The 25,000-nt window shown below is 43.9% G+C and overlaps 1 protein-coding gene across 1 annotated transcript; it reads right to left on the reverse strand.

Annotated features, from left to right (window-relative positions):
* Window positions 1-48: 48 nt before the first annotated feature.
* On the reverse strand, window positions 49-24,076 carry vat1 (vesicle amine transport 1). The gene is made up of 6 exons (XM_084571459.1): window positions 23,000-24,076; window positions 17,215-17,422; window positions 6,868-7,038; window positions 5,582-5,671; window positions 3,456-3,697; window positions 49-364 (listed from the first exon to the last, which is right to left on the reverse strand). The coding sequence occupies exons 1-6, from the start codon at window positions 23,423-23,425 to the stop codon at window positions 92-94; spliced, it is 1,410 nt and encodes a 469-aa protein (XP_084427585.1). The 5' UTR covers window positions 23,426-24,076; the 3' UTR covers window positions 49-91.
* Between the last annotated feature and the right edge of the window lie 924 nt (window positions 24,077-25,000).

The raw sequence follows: 25,000 nt of genomic DNA on the forward strand, positions 1-25,000 counted from the left end.
CCATCCATCTACATCTATCATCCCCCACCCCACACCCTGCTCCCAGGACACAAACTCCCTGCTGGTCTGCTTGACTATCCATCCCTCCCTCTCACTTCTCCTCCTTCTTGGCTTCTTCCTTCTTCTCCTCCTCCTTCTTCTCCTCCTTCTTGGGCTCCTCTTTCTTCTTGTCATCCTTCTTCTCCTCCTTCTTGCCATCGTCCTTCTTCTTGTCCTCCTTCTTCTTGTCCTCCTTCTTCTTGTCCTCCTTCTTGTCCTCCTTCTTGGGCTCCTCCTTCTTCTCCTCCTCGGGCATCGGCTCCGTGGTGAGGATCACTTTGCCGATGTTGTTCCTCTCCTGCATCTTCCTCATGGCATCGCCCACCTGCAAGAGAGACAGAAAGACAAAAGCAAATTATGTAAGGCAAGATGACAGGAAGAAATGTGACAGGAGCGCTGGGAAGCTTTTAAATGCGCCCGGCAGCCTGAAATGCGCACAGTAGTAGCCAGTTTCTTGCACAGCAACATGTGCTTCTTTGCCTTCTGTGCCTCTAATCTTCCTTTTTGATGCCACAGCTTAGAAGCAAATATTGCAGGCTTGCTCGTCAGCTATCCCTTTAACATGCGGTATATGAGGAATTACATTTGTTTAGATGAGACTTTAATAATCTCGGAGGGGAAATTAAATTGTTGCAGCGGCACACAGCTGGTAAAAAGTGACTGGAGGTAATAACACAAGCTGCAAACAGATATTTTCAATATTAGGGCATATTAAGGATATTCTGTATGTATATAATAAATATAATGAAATGTCTTTAAATTTGCAAGAAACTGGGTGAATGATGTATGGAGCTATGACAGAAATCTTTATTTAATGTCGAAATAGAGAGAAAAGTATTCCAGCCCATGTTTTCATTCCTCTGCACTGTAAGTTAAGGAGAGTAGGAGGAAAGGTTCTTCATTCACTGACATTTTGGATATCACATTTTTATCACACATCCACAGATACGACGGAGCAGTTTTTAGTTGCTGCACATAATTGTGGCTGCAACACGCCCCTTCCAGCGTATGAAATGAAGGACAAAATCCAGAGTCCTTTGTCTGTACAAATGCATTAAGAAAAAGTTTGACAGATATTTGGTCGAAATTCCATCTCCATGCTATTGCAGTTCAGCCAGGAAACACTATACACACGGATACAACAGGAGACAAATATCTAAACAAAGGTGAAAGGAAGTATCATAACTCATCCAAAGGGGCTCCCTCAGTTCTTCACACAAAAACAGAGACTTTCACAAAAAAAAAACACTAAAGCTGGACTCAAACCTTAATCTAGTACAATTCAGACGGCTAAAGCCTTAAATCCAATTTAAGAATTTTACTTACAAGGTGTGTGCATTTTAAACACCATCATCTTTCAATGAAATTGATTTAAGAAGGAATTTCTTTACTGGCAAGTAAAAAACAAGATTACAGTGGCCAGTAAAATGTGGTAATGTTCACATAGGGATGCTGTTTTATATCCTTTATATCCATATCCTTTAAAGGTGCATGTTCACAGCACTAGTCTGTCCATAGTGAAAAAATCTCTAAAGAACTCAGCCATACACTGGGCCATTTTACTAGGGGACAGATACTGTTGTAGTGACAACCCCCAAACTTCCTAGCAGTGATGGATTGACTACCTAGTCCGATCCATCATAATGACGAGTGGAGAATCCCCGCCAGATCTGCCCCACCCTCCTCAGGACCACTGAGCTCTGTCCACTGTCTGTTCCTTTTTCTCCATCACATCACCCTCCCTCCTTTCTCCAATCCCCCCATTTGTGCGAGGCGGGCAGACCACCTAACGACCAATGCCACGGCAACAGGGCCATCTCCTAGCAACGTAAAGCCTGGCTGAAACGTGGCCCTGACGATTCAGACACATGGGAAAGAGGGGGAGTGTGGGAGTTCGAAGTGGAGGGAGAGAGGAGAGGAGAGGAGGGGAGGCGGAGGGAGCAACTGGTATCCCTCGGTTGAAGAACATGCACTGAAAGGGAGGGAGGGTTGAGTCGAGGAATTATAAGAATCATCTTCAATGTGAATGAAAGTCACAGTGAGAGGCTCTTTTGACGACTCCACCCACTTCCACCCTTCTCTGTCTAAGATCTGACAACCTCTCTTGCTCCCGGGCATCTCAGACAAGAGTCTGCTATTTGTGGCACGATCATTATGCTCCTAGGGACCGGTGCAGATGTAGATAATGTATCATGAGAGACCACAGGAGGAAGCATTTATGCTCATTTCCAAACATTACTCAAGCATGTTTATTGATTAATGGAGCAAAAACTAAAAGGTGACAGTGGGGGAAGGGGAGTGATGAATAAGAGTCAAGGTGTGGCTTTTGTACCCAGGTCATAATGATTGATCAAATATTAGACCGAATCAACCAACAGCTTTGTGTCCCCTAGGAGGAGCAGCATTAGTGTAGGCAGACATCAACCAAAACTTTACACCGTGATTTGCTCCAAGCCAGACTCACATGTTCCTTCTTCTCTCCTCTCTATAGACACACTCCTTCCATGTTTCTTTCTCATACATCAGGGCCCCTCCCTAAGACCAACGCACACACTGACTAAAGGATGTCACCATAGCAACAAGAGAGAAAGAGCAAAAAAGATGCACTGTGAGGAGGGAGAAGGAGAGAATACAGTGAGACAGAGAGAGACAGAGAGGGAGTCAATAACCTAAAGACAGAGAAAAAGAATCAGATATAAAGAGCAGACAGATGAAGAGGCAGAGAAAGAGCTTCAGATGGCGGAGAAAGACAGTGGGTGTTTCTATCGGGCCACAGTCACACAGCCGAAATACTGACCGGCACTGACTTTGACAACAGAAGATGTCAGCCTCTGACTCTCTCTTTCTATGTGTGTTTTCACACTCTCTATTCATATCTGTTAGCAGTGTTAATTTTGTCAGCAACAGTCTCAGTCTGTCTGGCTGAGTGAGTTATGCTAGAGGACACACAGGGTTTCTTGTGGACAAACTGTTGAATGTTAGGCTCACTGAATCAGGGCCACACCCAGCTCCTGCAGATCCTGACTGGGATGTAATCACATTTTGTGAAAATGCCTGTAATTCAGGTGTAAGTGCAACCATGTCACACTGAATCATCTGGTCATTCAAACTGAGGTGCACAGGGATGGATTTAGTCACGCTAACAATCAGGGGAAACAGATCTGAAGTCAACACACAGAGCCTTTATAATGGAAACTTACTTTTGAGTATGGAATCAGCCAAAAAAAGATTAAAACAAAGACATGCACAGTTCAAATTCCAGCCAAAGGAAATGTTTTGATGAATATATTTCTGACTGGAATGTCGGTTGTAGGGTGGATGATAACAATATGATCTTCTGTTGGTTAACCCAGGCATAGTCCACACTGAAGAAAAATCATAATCCAGGCGTAGGCAGGAAACAGATAGACACAAACCTGCTCAAGATGCCAAGTGGAGTCAATGCGGGGTTTGACCTTTCCCTGCTTGTAGAGATCCAGAATGGTGTTCATGGCCTGGCTGATGAGCTCAATCTCCCCGTCCAGGTAACCCAGGTGGAAGCCGCACACTGACTTGTTCCCCTGGATCAGACTGAGTGTGTGGATGGAGAACTGGTGGTACCAGTTCTTGGCCACGGCGATCAGATTCTTCTTCTGGCCTGCCAGCATGTTAGCCGCACCTGACAAAGAAGGAAAGTGAAAGGACAGAAAGAGAGTTAAGAGAAAGCCTAGGAAAGACTTTTGATCAGGTGAGTGTCTTAATCCCAAGGTGTAATTAATTCACTGATGTAAACTCTGGCTAATTCACTGTCAGACTATCTTTATGCTCTACCACTTTATCCCTCTTTCCTCATTGACCTGATTTGCCCTTAACCGATCATCAACTTCTCTCTTACTGGTGAAACAAACACTCAGTGAATTGATAGAAAATGATTGACCAACATTTGGATGATCATTTACCAAGGGAAAGTGGCAAACAGACTGCTGCTGAAATCAGAATGTGACATTTTGTCTGTTGTATGTCACAATATATATTCTGCCATTGTTAAAAAAATATGTAAAAATCGGACGAAATCACCTCCAACTTTGTATCATTTCAAAGGCTAACAATTATATTTATAAAAAAGACTAACAATAGAATTTTATTCTGCCTGTCAGTTCTGGTTTATGTGTTTGTCACACCTCCGTCTCCCTGTATACTCACACTCTCACCTACACCTTCCACCTTAAAAACCTGTTTAGCACTTCAGCTGTCGCTGTCACCATATTGCCTTTCTATCCCCCTCCTTCCTTGTTCACGTAGTTGCCAGTGCTCTTGCTGTCTCTGTCTCTCTCTAGGGGAAACAGGGGGCACAAAGCGTGCTCTGAGAGAAGAGAGGGATCCAGGCTGCTACATTCAGACACATTCCAGGTTTCGTGCAGATAGAACGCCCATTGTTCCGCCACGCATACTTCTGATAAGCTGGAAGAGAAGCAGCCAGCAAAGGAGGACGGGGAGGCTGGGGTGGTGGGGCTCTATAGGGGTGAGAGAGGGTGAATGGGCGAGGGTGGAGGGCACCATGCTGAGTAGTAGGTTTCTGAGCAACATGCAAAGGCAAGGCCCTGTTCTCCATGGATGCCGACCCCGCCCACTGCATGTGTGCTGGTTCCAGCTTGGCACTGCAACAGAGCGAGCGTAAAGCGCTTCCCACGGATGACACTGAGGACATGGACTTCTACTGAGAGGCCACACTGCCCACTGCAACGCAGTTTTCTCTGCGGCAAATGTGAAACCCACAGCTATTTCATCTGGTCTATTGTCCTCATTTACTAATATACAGTTTCCTCCATCTTCAGTTATCTTTTTATTTAAACCAACTAGGATTTTTCAGCTGCATTTCTCATGTAATATGTAGAGAACAGCTTTTTGATAATGTTAATATATATATATATATATATATATATATATATATATATATATATATATATGTTAATATGTATGAATATATAAACGACCCCGATGAAGACCACGAGCAATAACGTCTCAATCTAATAAAGTTGTTCCATTAACTACAAGTGCTGCTGGAGTCTTGACCTTCATACAATTTCTTTTCCTCCTCTATGCACCCTGGTAGCAGCTGAAGTCGTGCCAGAAATACAGCGATATGTTAAAATATCCTGCTGATGAAAGAAACAACAACTGTGACCTTAGCTATTAGCCAGCATTAGCCCTTCCTACAATGCCGTAGAACAAGAAGCTGAAAGAACCACATTTGGTAAAAGGCGTCACATAAAAAGTTCTGTCACGTTTAAAAACTTAAAATCGGGACCTGCTTGGTTGGAGATTTTTGGTTATTTTTTAATCCAGGGGAGGTATTTGCTTGTGAAAGTGGAGGAATTACTTTACTTTAGCACATTAAAAGGATTCTGAATTTAATTTTGCGTGGAAAACTGATTAAACTGGCAAGCATCCTTCCTCTGAACAACTTCAGCTAATGTATTTATTGCTAACTATTTCTTCCCATTTTCCCCAGACAGGCACATCGATGGCTGTACAATGCTATACTATACTATATTATACTTACCATAGGTAATAAGTTTGCCCATGGGCTTCAGCAGGTTGTAGGCCTTGTGAGTGTCTGATCCTCCGAGAGGGTCCAGAATTATGTCCAGCCCTGGAGCAGAGGAGAAAAGAAGGGGACAGATATCACTGGTGTGAATTCGGAGAGCAGCCTGCCAAGTCTCCTCAGCAGCCTCCTCTGCATGCCAAAGTTCACTAGGAGTAGTGAGCGTAGCCAAATTCTGCCCTGTTTACACGAAGAGAAGCCCATACGTATCCCAAAACAGGAGAGGAGGAGAGTGGTATAAGATCCTGCTTGTTTTCTGTTTTTTCATTCTTGTCACTGATAAGATAAGAGGGATGAAATGTTTCTCCATCATGTCAGTTCCATTCCTAAGTGGACAGAATAACAAACCAACCTCTGAACAGATGGCGAAGCACAACAACCTAACTATGAGGGTTTCTTTGTGGCTTATTAATGTCCAGCCATGTAGGCTCAGACTTAATGATGCTCTTCTGTGCCAGACGGGACTCCTCAAATTGGGCTGGCCCTCCTTGCTCTGCTAAACCCTGGCTCTATTGATCGTGGGAGGCTCACAGCAGGACTCTGACTTGACCACAGCACAGATGAATTGACAGAGCCAAAGACAGAGAGAAAGGTAGCGAGCAGGGCTGTACATCGATCCAGGCGTCTAATTAGATACATTCTGTCTAAAGTGTCAGTCCTCACTCTCTCCCTATCTGTCTCAGTAATGTCTGCCTATCTCACTCACTCTTGCCGGTTTGGAGAGGGGACTATGAAATGAGCTTTGGAACACAGCAGCAGGCGAAATGTGAAACAGGAACTGGACATTGTTTAGCTTTTCTGAAAAGCTGCATTTTCTTGTGCCCCTCGTAGGGAGTCCATTAACATAAAACTCTGTGGATACATTATTGGTTGTGGTGAGAGTCTCTGTTCAGTGAAATGAGTTTGCTTGGTAGGGATAATGACTCCCTACATGCTGTCAGTCTAGTGCACATTGCATCCAGCTCCTCGGAGAAAGTGTATGAAAATGATCTCATCTCACTGTCTTCAGTTTGTTCAACACCGACCAGCGAACGCTGCCGCCACATAGTATTGCTCTGCGCAAGTGGGAATATATCTATCTGGATTATTTGCCTTATGAAACAATCTCAACGGGGAAGGTGTATATTACAGTAAAAACCTAACTTTATTGACAGCATGCTTGGGCCAGTTATTTCCTATTATTTACAATCACACGAAGTCCATATTTAGAGCACGTTCTCAGTACAGATGGATAGTTTTCTCACCTTTTGGACTGATCTTGCGGACTTCCTCCACATAGTCCTTGGTGCGGTAGTCGATGGCGTGCGTGACTCCGCCCTGGCTGATGGTCTCATGCTTGCTGGCTGATGCAGTGCCGAACACGGTCACATCCTTCACCGTCTTGCACAGCTGAGTGGCTGCAATGCCCACGCCACCTGGAGAAAAAAAAGAAAAAAAAAAAGATATACATTCCAGTATATGACTTGTAATTGATTCTAATGAAAAGTCAACAGGCAATGATTTAAGCCTGACTGAGTGTGATTGTTCAGGGCGACACAGCACGGAGCTCAGTTCTAAATAACCGAGCACCCAAGAATTCACATTCACAAGAATACACATATGTTCTATGGCAGGTAAATGCGATTTGCATTTTTTTTTTATTGTCCCAAACAAGCAAGTCAATAACAGGGTGAATGTGTTTAGCTCAGGGGTATGTAAGGAGCGCATTAAACACAATCACATTACCCCGGCTGGCCTGGGGAGAATGGACGCCCACACACAGATGCACAGACACACACACACACACACATCGAACTCTGGAGAAAGTAGCCATTGTAGCTGGAATGACACATCTCTTTTACTGATTCCCTCATTCAAGACAAATGCCACATAATAAAAAAAATGCAGCTCTGTTTGTTAGCACAGGATAACTGGATGATATTCTAACGCAAATTACAAGCTTTTTATAACCATGCCAGCTGAAAACTAAATGCGCTACATTGTCCAAGACTTTAAAGACAAAGTTTTGAATATATGCATTTTTGCTCACTGTGTGTGAAAAGGGTGCACATAGTTGTGGTAAAGGGCCTCGGCCAGTGTTTGCTAAAGCAGCCAGAGCAAGGAGTAATAGGTTACTGATAAGCAGTGGCTTGTTTGAAATGGAGGCCGACTTGAGGACTTGAACTGAAAGGCATCCATAAAGGTTATTCATGCCTGACCAAGCAAGGCGTACATCTTATCTGATCCCAGAGAATAAAGCAACACAAGGCAACATGTGCGTTTAAATAACATCCATTTTTAATGGCGTAGCTGCGCTGCCAGACATGCAGCAGGGTTTGGGGAAAATGAATGATTCGCTCGCTCGTGTGGCCACCTAAACTCAAATATTTATGTACACCCTTTAAGATTATCCGTGAGGCAGATAGACAGGCACATGAATGAGAAGGTCTTTACACGTTTGATTGGACTTTTTGCAGAAAATAACCAAATGTTGACATCTTTAATCTGGGAAATCATTCGTTATTATCTTTATATTCTGTGAACAAACACACAGACAAAGTTGCAAAGTTTTTCTATACACAGAATACATGTTGCAAAGAGAGAATGCTGTGCACGGTTTGACATTAATGTTATTGCAACCCACATTAAAAATTATTTTGATGCAACTTAATAGTTTAAATTTAGTACAGTTTCCTCTCCAACATCCTGCATGTCCCGGTCTTAAGCTACACTATCATGAAAAACCGCACTGACACTGGCCAAAAAATGAAATACGATCTAATTCTAAGATTAAGCAGATTTAAATTATCTCTGACCAGGAGCTTCATTACAGAGGCCTCTTCCTTTGCTTGTTACAAAACTTGTACCCAGAAGAAATTAAGCTATAGGCAGAACCTTAATCATTTAAACACACATATTTTCAGTTCAGCGCAGAAATTCATTTGTGGCGTTCATCTTGAGTCCACGTGAGATGAATAGACCACTCCGCATTACTATAATCACGCCTGCTGACACTCAGGGTAGAACTGATGAGAAAACAAAATCAAGGCTGTTGCTGTTGGATGTGAGTGCTGTCACTGCTGTGTTATAACAGCACCATCTCTCCTTGTCCTCAGCGAGAAACCAAGTTTGTGTTGCCAAGGAAACCTCGGCCAAATTGCCGGCAATGACTGAGCAAAGGGAGCCATTTTGTTTCCTTGACTGCTCTTGCTTTGGGCATGTAAGAGTCATTTGATAGCAATCACAAGTTTGTCATCAGTTCATGTTTGACGGAGAAGCGTTGCTGTTAGCTTCGGATAACGTGTGAGGCATTTAAATGTGATAAAGTGCTCATCACTAACATAAATGCATGTTTTTACACGTGAAAACACTGCACAGCAAAATGTGTTGTCTTCTTGCTTCTGACACATGAGGAAAACGCGAGCATCAGTTTATGCGAGGTGGAGGGGAAGACAGAAAAAAGTGAGAGGGTTTTGAATATGTGCTGTCTGAGTGGGAGGTTTAAGAGCGGCTTTTACTAAATGTCTCTGTCACATAGTAGCAACCCTCTCATACAGGTGTTAAAAAGCGACAGGGTGATGCATGCATCCTTTAATCACACACACTCCCAGGCCGGCTCTCACATATTAATAATTAACTAATGCTGTTGTCATAAACTCAGTGATTTCCCTTCTGTTGCAGCTTCATGGAGAGAGTGAGCAACGTGGAAGAAATCACCCTTTCATTTTTATAATCATATTAAAAAATGAAAACCATCTTTTCACTTTACTCCGTCAGTAATCTTTTGTAAGGGTACCGAAGAAGAATGTACCTGTTCCTGAATCCCGTGAGTATAAACTCCTGATCTTCCATCACAAGACTATTAAGCTGTGCCAAGAACCCCTAACTGCACCCCTCACTTCACAAATACACACTCCCACACAGACACACATCCATACATACGCAGATCACACAGAAGAGACGAGCGGGGCTGCTCGCTCTAGCAGTCCAGAGTGACTTTTAATCTTCAAAAATATATTAACTTAAAATACTAAGCCTGTTGTTTGAGTTTCTGTTCTTTCCTAATTTATAATTTCATCCTACACGTCTATGATTTTAGAGCAGAATAATCTTTTTTGGTGGAGACAGAGTGTGATTTAAGACTGGCCACAAACACTTACCCATTGCTCAGGGAAGAGAAAGCAGCTTAAGCAAATTCTTCCAGCTAACTGCATTTGCTCTCCTCAAGATTCAATTGAACTGTTTACACTTGGAATCGGTAAAAACGTCAAAAAGCATCCACCACATATCTATTTTGTTTTCGTCTCTCTCTGGAGAAACTGGATACACAGGAGGGTTTTGTCTTTCCCCCCGAATCCTTACATTCTCGCATTTTGGCACAAATTGCACTTGGCTTCCATAAAATGCCTGTTAGGAGAGAAGAGGAATTTTCCCCAAAACACAGAGGAATCCAGGCTGACACTGAGGCCACTATTATTGCTCCACACCCAACAGATCAACAGCGAGGGGTGGGTGGGGACATCAGGACCGTTTATCATATTATACAAATAAAAAAATGACATCTGCCTCCTCTTCATCTCTCAATCTAGTTACATCCTCCTTATCAGCTTGGGTTTCTTGTCAAAAACAAGATGACAAAAGATCGTCTGACAGTATTACTCAGCTGCATGAGCTAGGCGATATTCTCAGGTGCAAGGAGGGGGACGGATGGTGACCATATGGTTACTGTCAACACTATAAAATGACTGGTCCCTTGTTTCTAAGCTCTGTGCTGTTTCTCCTTTGATAGCGTGCATGTTTCTGCACATTTCCTCAAGGACTTATGTCTTTCTTAACCCATCATTAGCTTGTGGTGGCAGTGGCTCCGAAAGAATGAAACTCGAGCGTGGACGCAGGCATCTTTTTTTACCCAAACTCGCCGTGGCAGTGTTACAATATCAACAAGCTGAACTGGATAAATGAGCATTTTATTGCTGCTCGAATAACAGAGTTCACATTTGAGTCCTGTAACGATGGTAGGAGCTGTGGTTTGCTGTTTCTGAACATGCATTACACTGAATTATGTAACCTTGGTGTTTTTCTGGGATGACTGTGTGTGTGTGTGTGTGTGTGTGTGTGTGTGTGTGCGTGCGTGCATGTGTGTGTGCGCACACTGTGGGCTTGAAGAGCAGTTTATTGTGCTCTCTCTGATAGTGGATTTCTCCATGTAGCAAAGAGGAAGCCCATTTTTAGTTACCGGGTGAGTGAAAGAAAAACAACATCCTTTGCTAATGTACAATTTCCTGAATAAGGATTCTCACACTGCTAACACTAAAACAACACGAGGAGAACATAATGCACATGTTCAGACACAAAATATATCTTGGAGATAAACCTCTTTCCTTCCTGCCGTAAACCTGCCTGCAAAATCAAACAAAAGCTGGTGCACACTCCTCCCATTAACATCCACACATACAGACAAACATACAGACACATGAACAGGTGTCCTGAAATAGGCTTCACGTACACCTGTGGTGGTGGTTTGGGTGGGGGTAGGTGGGGTCATTCGTCAACGGCTGCAGCAGTGAGAGTGCGAGCAAGCGATGTGATTGGCGGCTTAGGTCGGAGGTTGCCCTGGTTTCCCTCTCCTATCAGTGCAGCTGATCTGCCGCCGGCAATGCCAGGCCTGGAGAACGCAGAGACGGTTCAACCACGCAGCCCCGACTCCCGCTTAGTGGTCAGAGTGAATTAGCATTCTCTAAAGTAGGGTAAGACCTCCTGAGCAGACAGACTGGTAGGAGAGGAGAGGAAAATATTTTCATGGCATGGACTTTTATCATGGCTTCCAGGAACAACAGATCCACAAAAGCATGAGATGTAAGTACACATGAGCTAACGCCGAAACAGCAAGGGACTTTGTTAGCTTGTAAATAATGAATGAGGACAATAATCCGAGAGGGAGTCCTGGGACAAATAAGACACACAGAAATAAAAAACAATCTTTATTTGCTTCCTTATAACTCACAAGTCACTTGCAATCATCCAACCTCCAAAACAGTTTTTGCCTGTCATTTATCAATCCCATCTGGAAATCGACTGCACACTGAGGGCTCATGTGCCTGAGGCCTCGCCTGCAGGTCTGACAGCAGTCACGAAGATCTACACAAGGATTCTCATTCACAAAACCCAAGAGATCTAGCCACCTGTTCTGCTCACTTTCATCATTTAGAATACATTTACAGTACACCGAGCCACACGTCGGCTGCTTCTGACAACTGCAACAAACATTACTTTGCCCAGTTCCGCAAGCAAAAGTCTTTTCCATGTTCTGCACAGAGAATATGACTGACTGAGAGAGTGCTTCTAACGCAAGATACCCTCAATCTTTAATTCTTTATTTAAAAGCCACTGGGAAAGTCTAAGGCTAACATTTTGTGTGAATAAAAAGGTCGCCTAAAGATGACAAGAAATATGTCCGAAAGCTCAAGATTTTGTTGTTTAGGCAATTTCACTTTCAGATTCTTGGGAAAATGTTCCGGTGCCACCCGTGGCACGTTTGATTTTTTAATTATTATTATTTTTTTTGTTTCTGGTTCCAATGTATTCTGACTTTGCTACAGCTGGATTTGTGTCTCTAAATCAGACAGCAAATAGGTCCTATCTGCCTCATTTCGATGTTGAACAATGAACGAAAAATGAATTAAAAGAAAACTTTTAAACTTCAAACATCAGTAAAATGACAGGCTGAGCTCTACGGATTACCGATAACAAGGATTTAACTCTTCAGCTGTGACTACTGTCACCCATCTCTCTGAAGGTTGGATTACATCTACATCTGCAGCAGCTGGAAGCCCCTCACTTCAAGTCTTCCCAGCTAATGCTTAGTTTCACCTGGTGTAACTCTATCCTATACACAGACCATCCAGGAAGAAGCAGCTGCAGAAGCCAGCATAATTGGCTGGTGGGAAAAATAAAATCTTGCATACAGACCTCAAACACACTGCTGTGGAGCTTTATGAGAGGAGATGATTGATAACATGTGTTATTTAGCAGGCCAAAGCACCTTACGCTGTCATTAGTGAGTGTGTTCCGACAGTAGGGGAATATCCAATTGGAATTTCTGGCTGTGTTGGTGCCAAAATATCACAAAATCCTGACATGCAAGGGGGGACGGCTGGAGCCTGAAGCAAAATCATCAAAAAAAATGGATGATACACACTCCAACAGCACCACCTAATTCCTATTATGAATTCCACATCTGCAACACAATGCGTGGTAATTAATACTGGCTCGTAGTCACTCGAAGGCTCATAAATAAAACAGAGGTAGACGTCAGCACTGGAAGCAGTGGAGCTCCATATGTATGCAGGAATGTGTAGTGTGGGTGTGGTGACGGGGTGGCTGGCCAGGGTTCATAAACATTAGGACCAGTTCAGGGAGAGGTCAGAGGAAAGGCAGTTGGCCGGGTACAGTGGAAGACCCACGAGACGCGTTCAAATGTCGCTGGACTCCTTCTCACCCACCCAGGCCCTCTGGGGAAAACAAAAGGGGAAACGTCTACACGTTCCCCGATGACGGGGAATAGAGCACGGATATGGGGAGGTCAAGCAGAGGGAGCGGAGGATACGGAGGGCCAGAGGGGGAGGAGGACAACGGAGGATGCAGATGTGCGGTGTGGTGGAGAAGAGAGGCACGATGGGAGGAAATACAACAAGCTATTGTTTGGAGAGAAAGGACAGGAGCGGACCCACGAGAGAGGCAGCTGAGGACTATTCACCAGAGTTGCCTTACGCACTCACATAAAGGCATGACTGGCTGATGGAGTCTAAACAGCAGTCTAACATTCTTAACTGGTCACCTGATCCTCACGGGCAAAGGTTGCCATACTTTGGAGGAAATTCCCTCTTTATGTTGATGTGACATAACCTGGAGAGGCAAAGGCAAGAAGACGGCTACCCATCATCCCTCTGTTAATACCTTCACGACGGTTCAGCAGGTTGTTTGCAGAGTTGCTGAAGTTTATATCAGCAAGATGAATAAAACACTCAATCACTGTGTATTTAATGCAAACATCTACAAAAAAAAAAAATGGAAACAGGAAAAAGGAGCTAATTTGGCTCTGTTCAAAGGTAACTAGATCCATCAATTGAAACCTCTTAAGCTCACAGATTTTGTTTGTTTAATCTGGACATGTGTAAATATGACTAGTCACCTTTTTACCGGGGGTTATGCGCCAGACTACTTCTTGGCAGGCACCGCTAACTTCCTGGATTCTCTGCTAATGCTGGATTTAGTTTCATATTTACTGAGCAGATCTTATTATCTAACTATTGGCAAAGAAGCAAATAAGAATATTTCCTCAAAATGTTAATATTTACTTAATATTACTTTATATTATATTTTATGACTTCCATTTACTTCAAATCGCAATTATTGCTCCATTTTGTAAATCTGCTCTGTCTGCTCAGAAAGCATGCTTTCTGCACGGCTGCCCATGCTTTAAAAGTGATCTCGCTCTATCATTTTTTTTAAAGTAAAACCAACATTTGCATTTATTAAGACAGATTTACAGTATTTGCAGCTATTCTGTACAGCTTGGCAGAAATGCTACTACCTGTTGAAGGTGATATGATTAGATTATCACTACATTTTATAATCAATTTAGAACGAATTATCCGAACGCTCCAGGAGCTCTAGGGACACAGAGTTCTAAAAGTAATTGAAGGAGCCTGATTATTTTCCAGACACGATTAAATCCATGGATTTAATTCTTATTATTAGAATAAACACGTCAGCAGCGAGATAAGTCAGCAGAAGATGAACCCCTCAAGCGTTTACTTACTAGAAAGACATCCTGAAAAGATCAAAAGATCTGTGACAGTAGAAGAAAATGAGTGTATGCTGTGATAAGGAGCCATTGATTAAGGCACTGAATGAAAATAACTCTGGTTTAAATCATAATTACCACCGTACCCTGTGACTTCAGGGTGAAAAACAAATTAGCGTCTTCCGCACCGCTGCTACTCCTCGGCTGGCCCAATTAATCTCATGTTAAAGCTCAGTCCCAACATAAACTGATATAACAGGAATGCAGGGTAGAGCAGGCATGTGTGGCACACAGGATCGCTGCTGTTTAGCTGGTACAGCGTATATGTACGCAATTGTCAGCTGCAAGGTCTTGTGAGACCGTCTAATGAGTGGAAGCAGAGCCATTTAACCACATGTGTAATTCTGTACGTGGCTCAACGGGGTGTTCACTGGAGCTGCGGGCAGGGTTGTAACACAGCACTTCTACTTAATCATTGTTTCGTAACCGACATACAAAACACGCTCTGTATTTTAATGTGTTGCGTAGAATTTATTTATCAATTCTTGGGAAAACTTTTTCAAGTGAAAACGAGGAATTTAAGCTGTGGAAATAGTGGGTGAGTAGAGGCTGAGGTTAGTCTGAAGGAATGTCAAAGATTCAGAGAAAACTAGATCAGCAGCTCCAAACCAGAAGGTTGGGAGACTCCTTAAAGTGATTTATAGAATAATAATAATAAAAAAAACATTAATTATTAAATAGTACTGGAAGATTTTCCTCACTTAATAAAATTATATAAATGATATAAGATAATGTAGGATCATTGTAAATATTTGAGCTGTGTTCTCTTTACTAATCTTATGGGATCTGGAATCTCAAATAAACACTGCTTTATTCTGAGAAGCAAAATGAGAATTATGCAGTTAGATTACAGCACATTGTCACAGAGCTAAGACAGATGGTTTTATAAACAAACTGTTTGCTTTTCCCGACCAAAACTCAAAGGTATTCAATTTAAAATTAAATAAAACGGAGCAAATCTTCACATTTATGAAGTGGAAACAGGTGAAAGTTGGCTATTTACATTTCAATTATCAATTTAAACATCATATTTTGTGTGTGCTCTATAAGTAAAATAGGGGTTTTAAAACTAAATGCATCTGAGATATATGCAACTCTGGCTGCAATTTCCTTCACAGTATTAAAAAAACATCCGACTTAAAAGCAGAGACAGACGCAGACACAATCACAAGTCTGTTTCTCCCACCTCCCCTCCCCTCCCTTCTCCTCTCTCCTGTCACAGCAGACACCTTTGATGATTTCACTAATCAGAGAACACGATGAACAGTTTTTGACAGACTCGGGAGTGAGACCCCCCCTCCGCACACGCTCAGCATCCAGCACCGTGCGAGCCGTGCAGCCCCGCGACGCAGGGAGGCGATGCTCAGGCGACTACGTGCACGCCTTTCACACCTTTTTCACGAATCTACGCGCAGACTGCTAATAGAAGCGAGGTCTCAGCAGAGCGGCGTTGCAGAGCATACAATATAGTAATTATTTACACATGCGGAGAATGACAGCGTGCCGGCAAGACTGTTCAGCAAATGTTTTTGTCATAGCCTCAGCAATGTGCTTTTACAATCCTGATGTCCGGACAGCTGGCGAGCCAAGACTGGCAGCCTGCCCTGAGAAACCAGAGACGCCGCCTCAAACCAAACCAGCAGGGAAAAGTGTCTTACACCACACTTCCACAGCATTCCTCCTATAGAGAACATACTCTCAGAAAAGCTCTAGCTGTATGTGTGTTCACAGGGATGAGTGACATCAACTGGATGATTTGGGATTCCTGCGTAGACCACCAGTCCCACAACTATGAGCGTACCAGCCATCGTCCAGCTCTATGCAGTTTGATGTTCATCTTACAAATTCAAGGATTTTTAGCATAAATGTCAAGGGATACATCCACCTGTGCTGGCAGTGTCCCAATTCTCTTTTGTCGTGTTTTTTTATATCCCAGAGGGAAAACAGGCCAAGGTTTCATTATGTGCTCTACTTCTCTGAGCAACCCACACCCACACGGTGTCCCAAATGCAGAGGGATCCCTTTCTGGAAAGAAGTGGGAATGAGAGAAAAAGTGAGAGCTGTGCACCGGGAGACAGCGAGCGAGAGAGAAAGAGCGAGGGGACAGTATCTTTTGGCTAATGCTCTCTCTCTCCATTTTCTCCAGCTGGCCAAGTTGTGTAAACACGGCAAAATCTAACGCTCTCAGGCTCAGGCGCATCACACCCCAAAACAGGTGCTTTTAGTCCCTCAGTCCCCATCTCCCTCCCACCCACTCACGCCGAACTTCGGCCTCGCGCTCCAGGTGGCAGTTGCTCCAGTATTAGTGCAGTCCTGGAGAGAGCAAAAACACTGAGCCATATGTCAAACAAATGAAGAGCGGGACCTCGTCCAACCACCATAATTCATATAGAAGAGGAATGCATAAACAGGAGGTGCAGGGAAGGATGACGTCTAGGCACCGAAAAAAATCACGGGTGTTTCCTTAATGCCATTTCATGAACTTTGTACTTTTGCTATGAGTTTCTGCTCTAGAGGCTGGTTTTCAGCTGTGGGATTACAATTTACCATATTTGAACTGATAGTGGAATGCATGCACCCATTCAAAGCCACAACCACACTGAATCAATTATTAATCGATTTATACTGACTCACACCATCATATGAAGTTACGAACATGGATTTAATCCCAAACTAAGACTGACAGAGTGCTCCACATCTTCATGCATGCTGCGTATTCTTTCCCACGTATTTGTACATGTCATACCTGCGGCGGCATGGATGAGGACGCTCTGGTTGGGCCGTAGGTTGCCAAAGTCGAACAGCATCATGTAGGCAGTGATGTAGTTGACAGGGAGGGCCGCCGCCTCTTCAAAACTCATCCCCTCTGGGATGAGGAAGGTGTGGCTTGCTGGCACCGTGGCCACCTCCTGCCACAGCCCGAAGCGGTTCAGCACCATCACCTTATCACCGACCTGGAAACAGACAGGGCAGGAGACACGAGCTGAAAAAATAAAGCTGAAAAAGGGCTCTCAGTCTTCCTATTGTTTGGTCTGGAACTAAAGTGCCCTTATGCAGTAATTCACAAGGAGGGTGCTGCTGTAATGGATTAAAATGTATGCACATATTGAGATATGTAAATAGAACACATGAATAAATCCACATGAACCTGAATCTGGATTGAACTTGTGTCAATCTGGTATACAGGAACAACATGATAGGTATGTAGACCACTTCTAAAATCAGTTTAGAACTTGAAAGCTTAAATTCTTGAAGTTCTGGGGTTGCTGGTTAGGCCACGTCCAGCCATCGGAACTTCCTGGTTTCTTGGGTGCAGCGTGAATTATGCAAGGGAACAGTAAGAACGAGGTTTATTGTTTTTGCTCAGGACAACAGCAGACCTGCAAACATGCAACCACCTCTTCCACCAAACCTCAAAGAGTTTGTTCTTAAGGAGTGCAAGCAAACAAGGAAAAAACAAAACAAAAAACATATGACCCACAGCAGAGTAAGAATAGTAACCAGAGCTGCGTTGACTTGACAAAAACAGAGAGTCGGTAAAAGAACCAGGACAGAAAAGGAAGTGGATCATGTAAGATGCATCAGGACTAGTGCCAAAATAGAGAGCTGTTTCTCAACTTGTAGTGGAGCTGCTTGCACAGCTACAGATCTGGTTTGCTTGGTTGTTTCTTCGTATTTGATTAACCAGATTACTACTTGTGCACTCTCTATGTGAGAAAGAAGAATTCAAGTTTGATGATATATGACAGAATATATGATTAGGTTTTTAGCTATTTCAAGGCTTCACTGTGCTTCATGAAACGTCTTGCATCACCATCTCATCCTTTTCTGCTCTCTATCAATCCTTATCAAAGCAGGATCCTCCCATTCACAACTGTCCGTTCCCAGAAGAATGAGCCACGATATAAACTTCCCAACCAGCGCCTGAACTAACCAATCAGGTGGAACTCACTCGAGGGACACAGGAAACAGAGACGACCGCGGCATTATAACTCTCTTCCTGTTTTCTTCCTCCCCCTTATCCACTCCTCGCGACACAAGCTCACCCTCCCACCCCGTTTCCATTCTCCTCACTTTTTCTCTTCCCTTCTTTCTCTTTCACTTCCTGGCTCCTTTTCCTTTTACAACTTTAGAGCGTCTTCCTTCCCCTTCTCCAATCTCTCTTCTCATCCTGTCTGTGTCTTCTTTGACGCTCCCTCTGACATTCCTAAGTCTTCATCTTCTTCCGTCTCATTCTGTCTCTGCCATCCCCTCTCTTCTTTCCCTTGTGAGGAGTGTCCTGCATCCCCTCTTTCTCATCAGTGAGACAGGACAATGGGGCCCATCTTCTCCCCTGGCTTCTCTCCACTCATCAGAGGCTCTGCCAGATTCTTCCCCATGGCTGAGCATAAGACAAGCTCTCTCCTCCTGGGAACAAACCCTCTCCACCCGGGCCTCTCTAATGGTCTGGAGGGAGCCATGCGCCTCGCTGTCTATCCACTCCAATTAGAGAGATCTCCCTTTCTCTTTCTCTTTTCATACTCTCATCTTTCTGTCTGAGGCCGAGTCATTTGGTGGATTTCAAACTTACATTCGGGCCGACTAGCTCGCTCACATCTCCATCTCTTTTTATGTTCCTGCTGTTGCAGCCTTTAAACTCATCAACCTCACTGGTGTAATTGGGGGTACAGTGTGGTACAAATCGATACGCGGGGGAGTTCAGCCTCTTACAGGAAACAAGCATGACTCACAAATTCAAACGCAACGGCAGCTATTCTTCCGTGCCCATGTGAAGCATGTGAGTTTCTGTCAGTCACACAGAAGCGGGGTAGGAACATTCAAGGCCAAGTAAACAACCCTTGTGACACTTCTGTTACAACATCTTCACAGTGTAACGCACACACAGGCTCTGCTGTGCACATCTTTTCTCGGCCGCCACACTGCATCAAATATAGTCACATTTGGGGTCAGAAGTGCAGGGCCACTGAACAAAGACACTTCCAGTTAACTGTACATGAATGGACTTAATCAGAAGGTGATTCAATTTTGGGGTATGCAAAGACCTCCAAGTCAGCTGCTTCGTGGCCTGGAGCTTTGATGATCTCAGCAGAATAAGAAATCGGGTAAAGCAGACCAGAACAGAAATTCTGATAAGAGTTCCTGAGTCAGGCCAAGTGCAAAGGAGGAAGGTTAAATACAACACCCACGCAGCTCACGTGGCTCCTGTAAATATAATTAAAAGGAAACATAATACCGCCGCGGTGTCAGCGTAGGTGGTGCTGTGCTTTAACACGGCGTGTGTGATATTGAGATGAAGGCCACGCCCAGCTCACATACAGCATACAAGCTGCCTTTCGCACTCTACCCCATCTTAGATCTCATTATCTGTCATCTTGCTTTTGCAGCTGGATTAATGCACTTCAGTCATCAGTTTCACTTCACTTCCAGTCTCAGAAATTTCTAGGGCCGAGAGAAAATCAGACACAGAGAGCTTATCTTTTTGGCAACAACTGCTAACAAGCCAATAGTGAAGGAGTGACGCATGATAGAAGGAACCACTGTCAAAGGACAAATCAAGAGATTACATGAAGGAAAGAAGCTATAGATGGGGGGAGGGAAGGATTGATGGAGGAAATACCAGACTGACAATGTGCGCCAGAGAGAGGTAATTGAGAACATATGGGTCAGATCCTACCAAAACTTACCAAGGGAGAACTTTTTTTTTTTTTCAAAGGCATGCACAGAGAAAAAAAAAGTGCTGATGTTTGGCGTCAGGGGAGCTTCGGTGTGACTTGTGATATTTCCGCCCCCCCCCCCCCCTCGCCTACTCACTGTTGCGCTTTTCCCCACACTCCCACTTAGGTCATTTCAGGTGACTTAACCATAGTATTAATTCACTCTACTTTACTATCCCTTCCAGGGATGTTTGTTTTGCAGCAGTTACTGACTGGACGAGACGTGCAGTGGAGAATAAATGAGTAATAGAAAAGCCCGCAAGAATCAAAACAAGAAAGGAGCCAAACACAGAAGTTGCAATTGTTTGCCTGGATTTTTACTGTTTACTATCACAGCACAAGCGTAAAAAGAGTTTATATTTCTTTTTTTAAGAAATACAAACTGTTTTTTATGACAAGAAATATTTTTCATATAAAAAATGTAACTCAGCCTGTTTGAAAAGCAGACACAGTAGAGACCAAATCATTTTCTATTTTATCAAAATGTCATAAAGATTAAATAAAAATCAATCACATTTTACTTAGCCGCTGATGTTTAAGTTGCATTACCTAATTAAAAGGCATTATGTGTTCATAGCTTTGTGTACACAGCATGAGGAGCAAACACTCAGACACACCCACCATTGTAAGTCTTTGTGCGCTTATGTGTATGTGAGAGGGATGCAGAGATAGATAGATAGGCAGACAGAAAGCAAAAAAGCAAGACTGAGTGATGCCACCCCCACCTAAAAGAACAAAAAAAAAAGAAATCTGTGCCATCAAGGTCAGCACATTCCCTCTGAGTTAGCTGCCAGTAGATCTCAGAGATCTCCATCCATTAGGAAGATTGGCTCTTAATTCTGCAAGCTAAAGGCTGCTGGCTGTGTGGCAACAAGCTGCGTGTTTCTGCGTCTGTGTGTGGTTTGTGACCTTTAAATCCAATCAACATCACTGACAATGTGGAAAGAAGCAATAAAGTATTCTGGAAACACGAGGGTCTTAACCTTTGATGTCTGGCTGCTGTTGGCTGACCCGGCACCAATCTTTTAATTAATCATATCCCCGTTAAAGTGCAGAGAGTCCTCGTCCATCGGTGGATGTACTTTACAGACATATGTGCCACTCCCAGTCAGATGCACCGATTCTGCTCTTGCACCACGCATGTGATCAGCCTGGTGTTATCCACTGATTTCAGCTGGCCGATGTGAGGATATGTGGTACTCTTACAACAAACAGCGTGAGTCATCAGTGTGTAACATTTGGGTTTTGTAGTTTAATTGCCTCTCAAAGGCGTTACCGTGGTGATGCCAGGCGGCCAGGAGACAGACGTATAGGCCTGTGACTCATCATGCAATGCAAGAAAGACATAATCCTCTCGTAATCACCGCATCATTCTTCGCGGTTGGACATTAAAGAAGACTCTTATTTTATTATGTTTGATTGACTTGCTTGACACGGGGTTGAACTTTCATCTTGCTATGTGGATAACTGTAAATATTACATATTACATATTTTCTGAACACAACAGAGGCGATGCACTGCATCTGCTGACAAAGGGGGCGAGTGGTCCCATTCCCCTCACCACGCTGTGTGTTGCGTCGCGCCTCGCCCTTTGCATTTGGTGCGCTTGTGCGCCACCGCCGCTCCCGGTAACAAAAGGCGTCGGTGACTCCGGTTTCTGTCACCGGTGTCAAGTCACATTAATAACAGTGGTATTTTTTTCTCCACGCTTTTCAAAATAAAATCCATTGTTAATTTAAAAACAAAGTAGAGGACTTAGTGGTGGATGGTGTCCAAATGGACATCTTGTAATTGTCATCCAAAACGTTAGGATATTTTTTAGAGCTGAATTCAGAGAAAAAGCAGAACGAGACACAATGCAGGCATCGTGTAAACGTTTTCATAATCACAATTTTTGCACATCCAATAGGCAAAGTAAAAATTCAAAACTGCATAATCCTCATATGTTCTTGTCCTCTGCGCGTTTTAATGTCTGACATATATTTTCATTTTCACATCTTTTCTCTGCTTGGACACAGTTTCAACACAAGGGCCACCGTTCACAGCTTTCATTTTGAAGGCGGAACGCTCTCATTTCCGGTCTTACTGCCGCTATCGCTGGCTAACTTGACGCAACGCTCCGCACCGTGGCGCACATCACCGCTCAACACGGCGTGGGTGCAGCAAGGGTGGAAAGCATCCCACGGACTTGCATTGATTTAGATTTATTTATTTATTTATGTTTTACTTGCCACATGTCTTGTGCGAACGGTGAAATTTATCTCAGAAACTATTCTGTACTTTTGAGTTGCTCGGTCTGAGCGCGCACAGGCAGCGCGATAAGAAAGGGGAGAAAAGAGGGGCGACGCCTGCTGCTGCTACTGCTGCTTGCTTTGTACTCAACTTGTGCCATTTACCCACGCACTTTCGGCTTCTTGCAGAACTCAAATCCAACCTGTGCAAACTAACTGACTTTATTGCTTTCAACTTTTATAGAACACGCGCAGTATCTTTTTTTTTTATTATTACGCACAACATAATGAATGAATAAGAGCGCCATCATAAATCGATTTTATATCACTCCATTTTATGTGTTAACTGCCCCACTTAACAGCTTATTGGCATCAAATTCATTCAATAAATCCTAAAACTGTTTGACACATTGTTCAGCACCACCACCTTCGCCTGAGCAGCGAGCAAAGCCTGACACGCCCATATCCAGATGTAGCTGTTCAGCACCAAAATGAAGCGACTGCAATCATTTGAACAATAAAACAAAAGCAGCAAAAAATCTAATGTCGTGTGACACTGTAAAGGCTGAGTGCCTGGGTTGCTTACTTTTCTGTCTGTTACTTCTTCCCCTACAGCCTCCACCACTCCAGAGCACTCCATTCCCGGGGTGACCGGCGGGGATGGCAGCCGGTCGTACAGCCCCTGTCTGGCCATCAAGTCTGCGAAGTTGAGCCCGCAAGCCTTGACGCGCACCAAGACCTCGCCAGCCTTGAGCGCCGGCTTGCCCTTCTTCACCTGCAGCTTGACTTTATCATAGCCCCCGTAGCCGGTGAGCACCAGAGCGCGGTAGGTAAACGTCTCCTCTTCGGGGACCTTCTCGGTGGTCGCCGCAGGGGTGGCCGCTGCCTCCGCGGCGCCTTCGGGTGCGGACTCCGTCTTGGGCGGCTCGGCTTTGGGTTCTTCGTTGGGTTTAGTCTCTTGCTTCTGGTCCACGGCGTTTTGCTGCTGGGCAGGTGCGTCCTCTCCAGACATTGTGCAGGGGGCTGCGAGACAGTGATGAGTTTAGAAATGTACTTTTCGCTACTTGTACCTTTATTGCCGTGGACGGGCTCGTCGTCTGCTGCGTAAGCTTGGCTTGCAAATAAAACAAGTGTGAGAGTCTGAGTGCTTCTTTTTCAGCAGTCTTGCATGGAGACACAAACCTAGACAAAGTGGGCTGATCAGTGGCCAGTAGCTGTCAACGCCGCGCTCTGACAGAGAGTGTGAGTGGGACGAGACAGAGGCAGGCTGGAAAACACGGAGCGCAGAAGAAATCCATGGATTGGCTTGTGTGATTTAGTGAACTTGGCTGTTAGGGCAGGGCTATAAAATAAGCCCACATTGCATCAAGCAGAGGAGTGACTTACAAAAAATATCCATTAATGCTGGAAGGCAAATAAAGTTAAAAGCGCTTTCAAACCCTTCCTCAGTAGCCTGCCTGTTCATTTCTCCAACTAGAACATTAAAGTATGGCTGGAGAAAAGAAGTAGGGTGTCATGCACAGAAACACAGAAGCTACAGCTCCTAAAACATTATTTGAGGACTGATAATCACGATAAAGTCACTATTGGATATTGATGTTTCATCTTGCTTGAGCCATTCAGAGTACATCACCCTCAGATTCAATAAATTACACAAGTTACTAACTAAATGAATGGCTTAATATTTCTTTCAGCAAGCATTTACTGACTGTTTACTGCAGCATTTTTAACATGTTTTGTGGAACACAAGGAGCCAGAGGAAACGACTGTTTATGCTGCCTATTCTGCAGTGGGATTTGCAGGAACTTTGGGCTTGCGTGCGGCTCATTGTTGTAACTTCCCTGCGCAGGCAGCTCAGAAAAAATATGAGCTTGTGTTGAGGTCACGCCAGTTTTTGATAGACTGATATAAAACACTTTGTATTATTCAGCTTCTGTTAGGGGAATCCGGAACCACCGGGCAGGATGACCTCCATCCATCTAAAGCAAGCACACGTGGGACAGGGGCTCTCATAAAATTCACAGCTTTATTGGGAAGATCATTTATTGGGACTTAAGTTTCTCATGAAGGCTCGTGTAAAAGTAGCATATTTAGATCACAGTAACTGGCAGTATCATAAAACAAAACCAGAGGACATTTACGTTTAATAGCTCTATGCATTTAGAGATGAGGGACAGGCCCAGTGTCCATTCAGAGAGGCGTAACCACAATAGGAGTGGTGAGACACCTTGTGGCCGTAAAGTGCCGCTCAGCACTTCTCTGGCCAAAGTCAGCAAAGTCCCAATCAATATCCCACAGGGGCTTAACGATGTAAGATGCAGGCGTTATTGATCTGGCGCTTTGACAACGCAAAATGTTACAAGGTAGATGTCTGTCGTATTCCGTCAACCGCACTGAGCCACTCTGTATATCAAAAGGCAGTTCTTCACTGAGCTCTGACAAGGCAAGCCAGTAACAGCAAGGCCTAGTCAGGAAAATAACTTGTACTGCAGGTTGCACAAAAAAAAAAAAAAAAAAACATTAGAAGAGAGGCATAATACAATTTCCTTCTATATTGCTGGCCAAGAACAAAATTTCAAAACCTGTT

This window comes from Chelon labrosus (assembly GCF_963514085.1).
Source record: "Chelon labrosus genome assembly, chromosome: 21".
NCBI classification, from domain to species: Eukaryota; Metazoa; Chordata; class Actinopteri; order Mugiliformes; family Mugilidae; genus Chelon; species Chelon labrosus.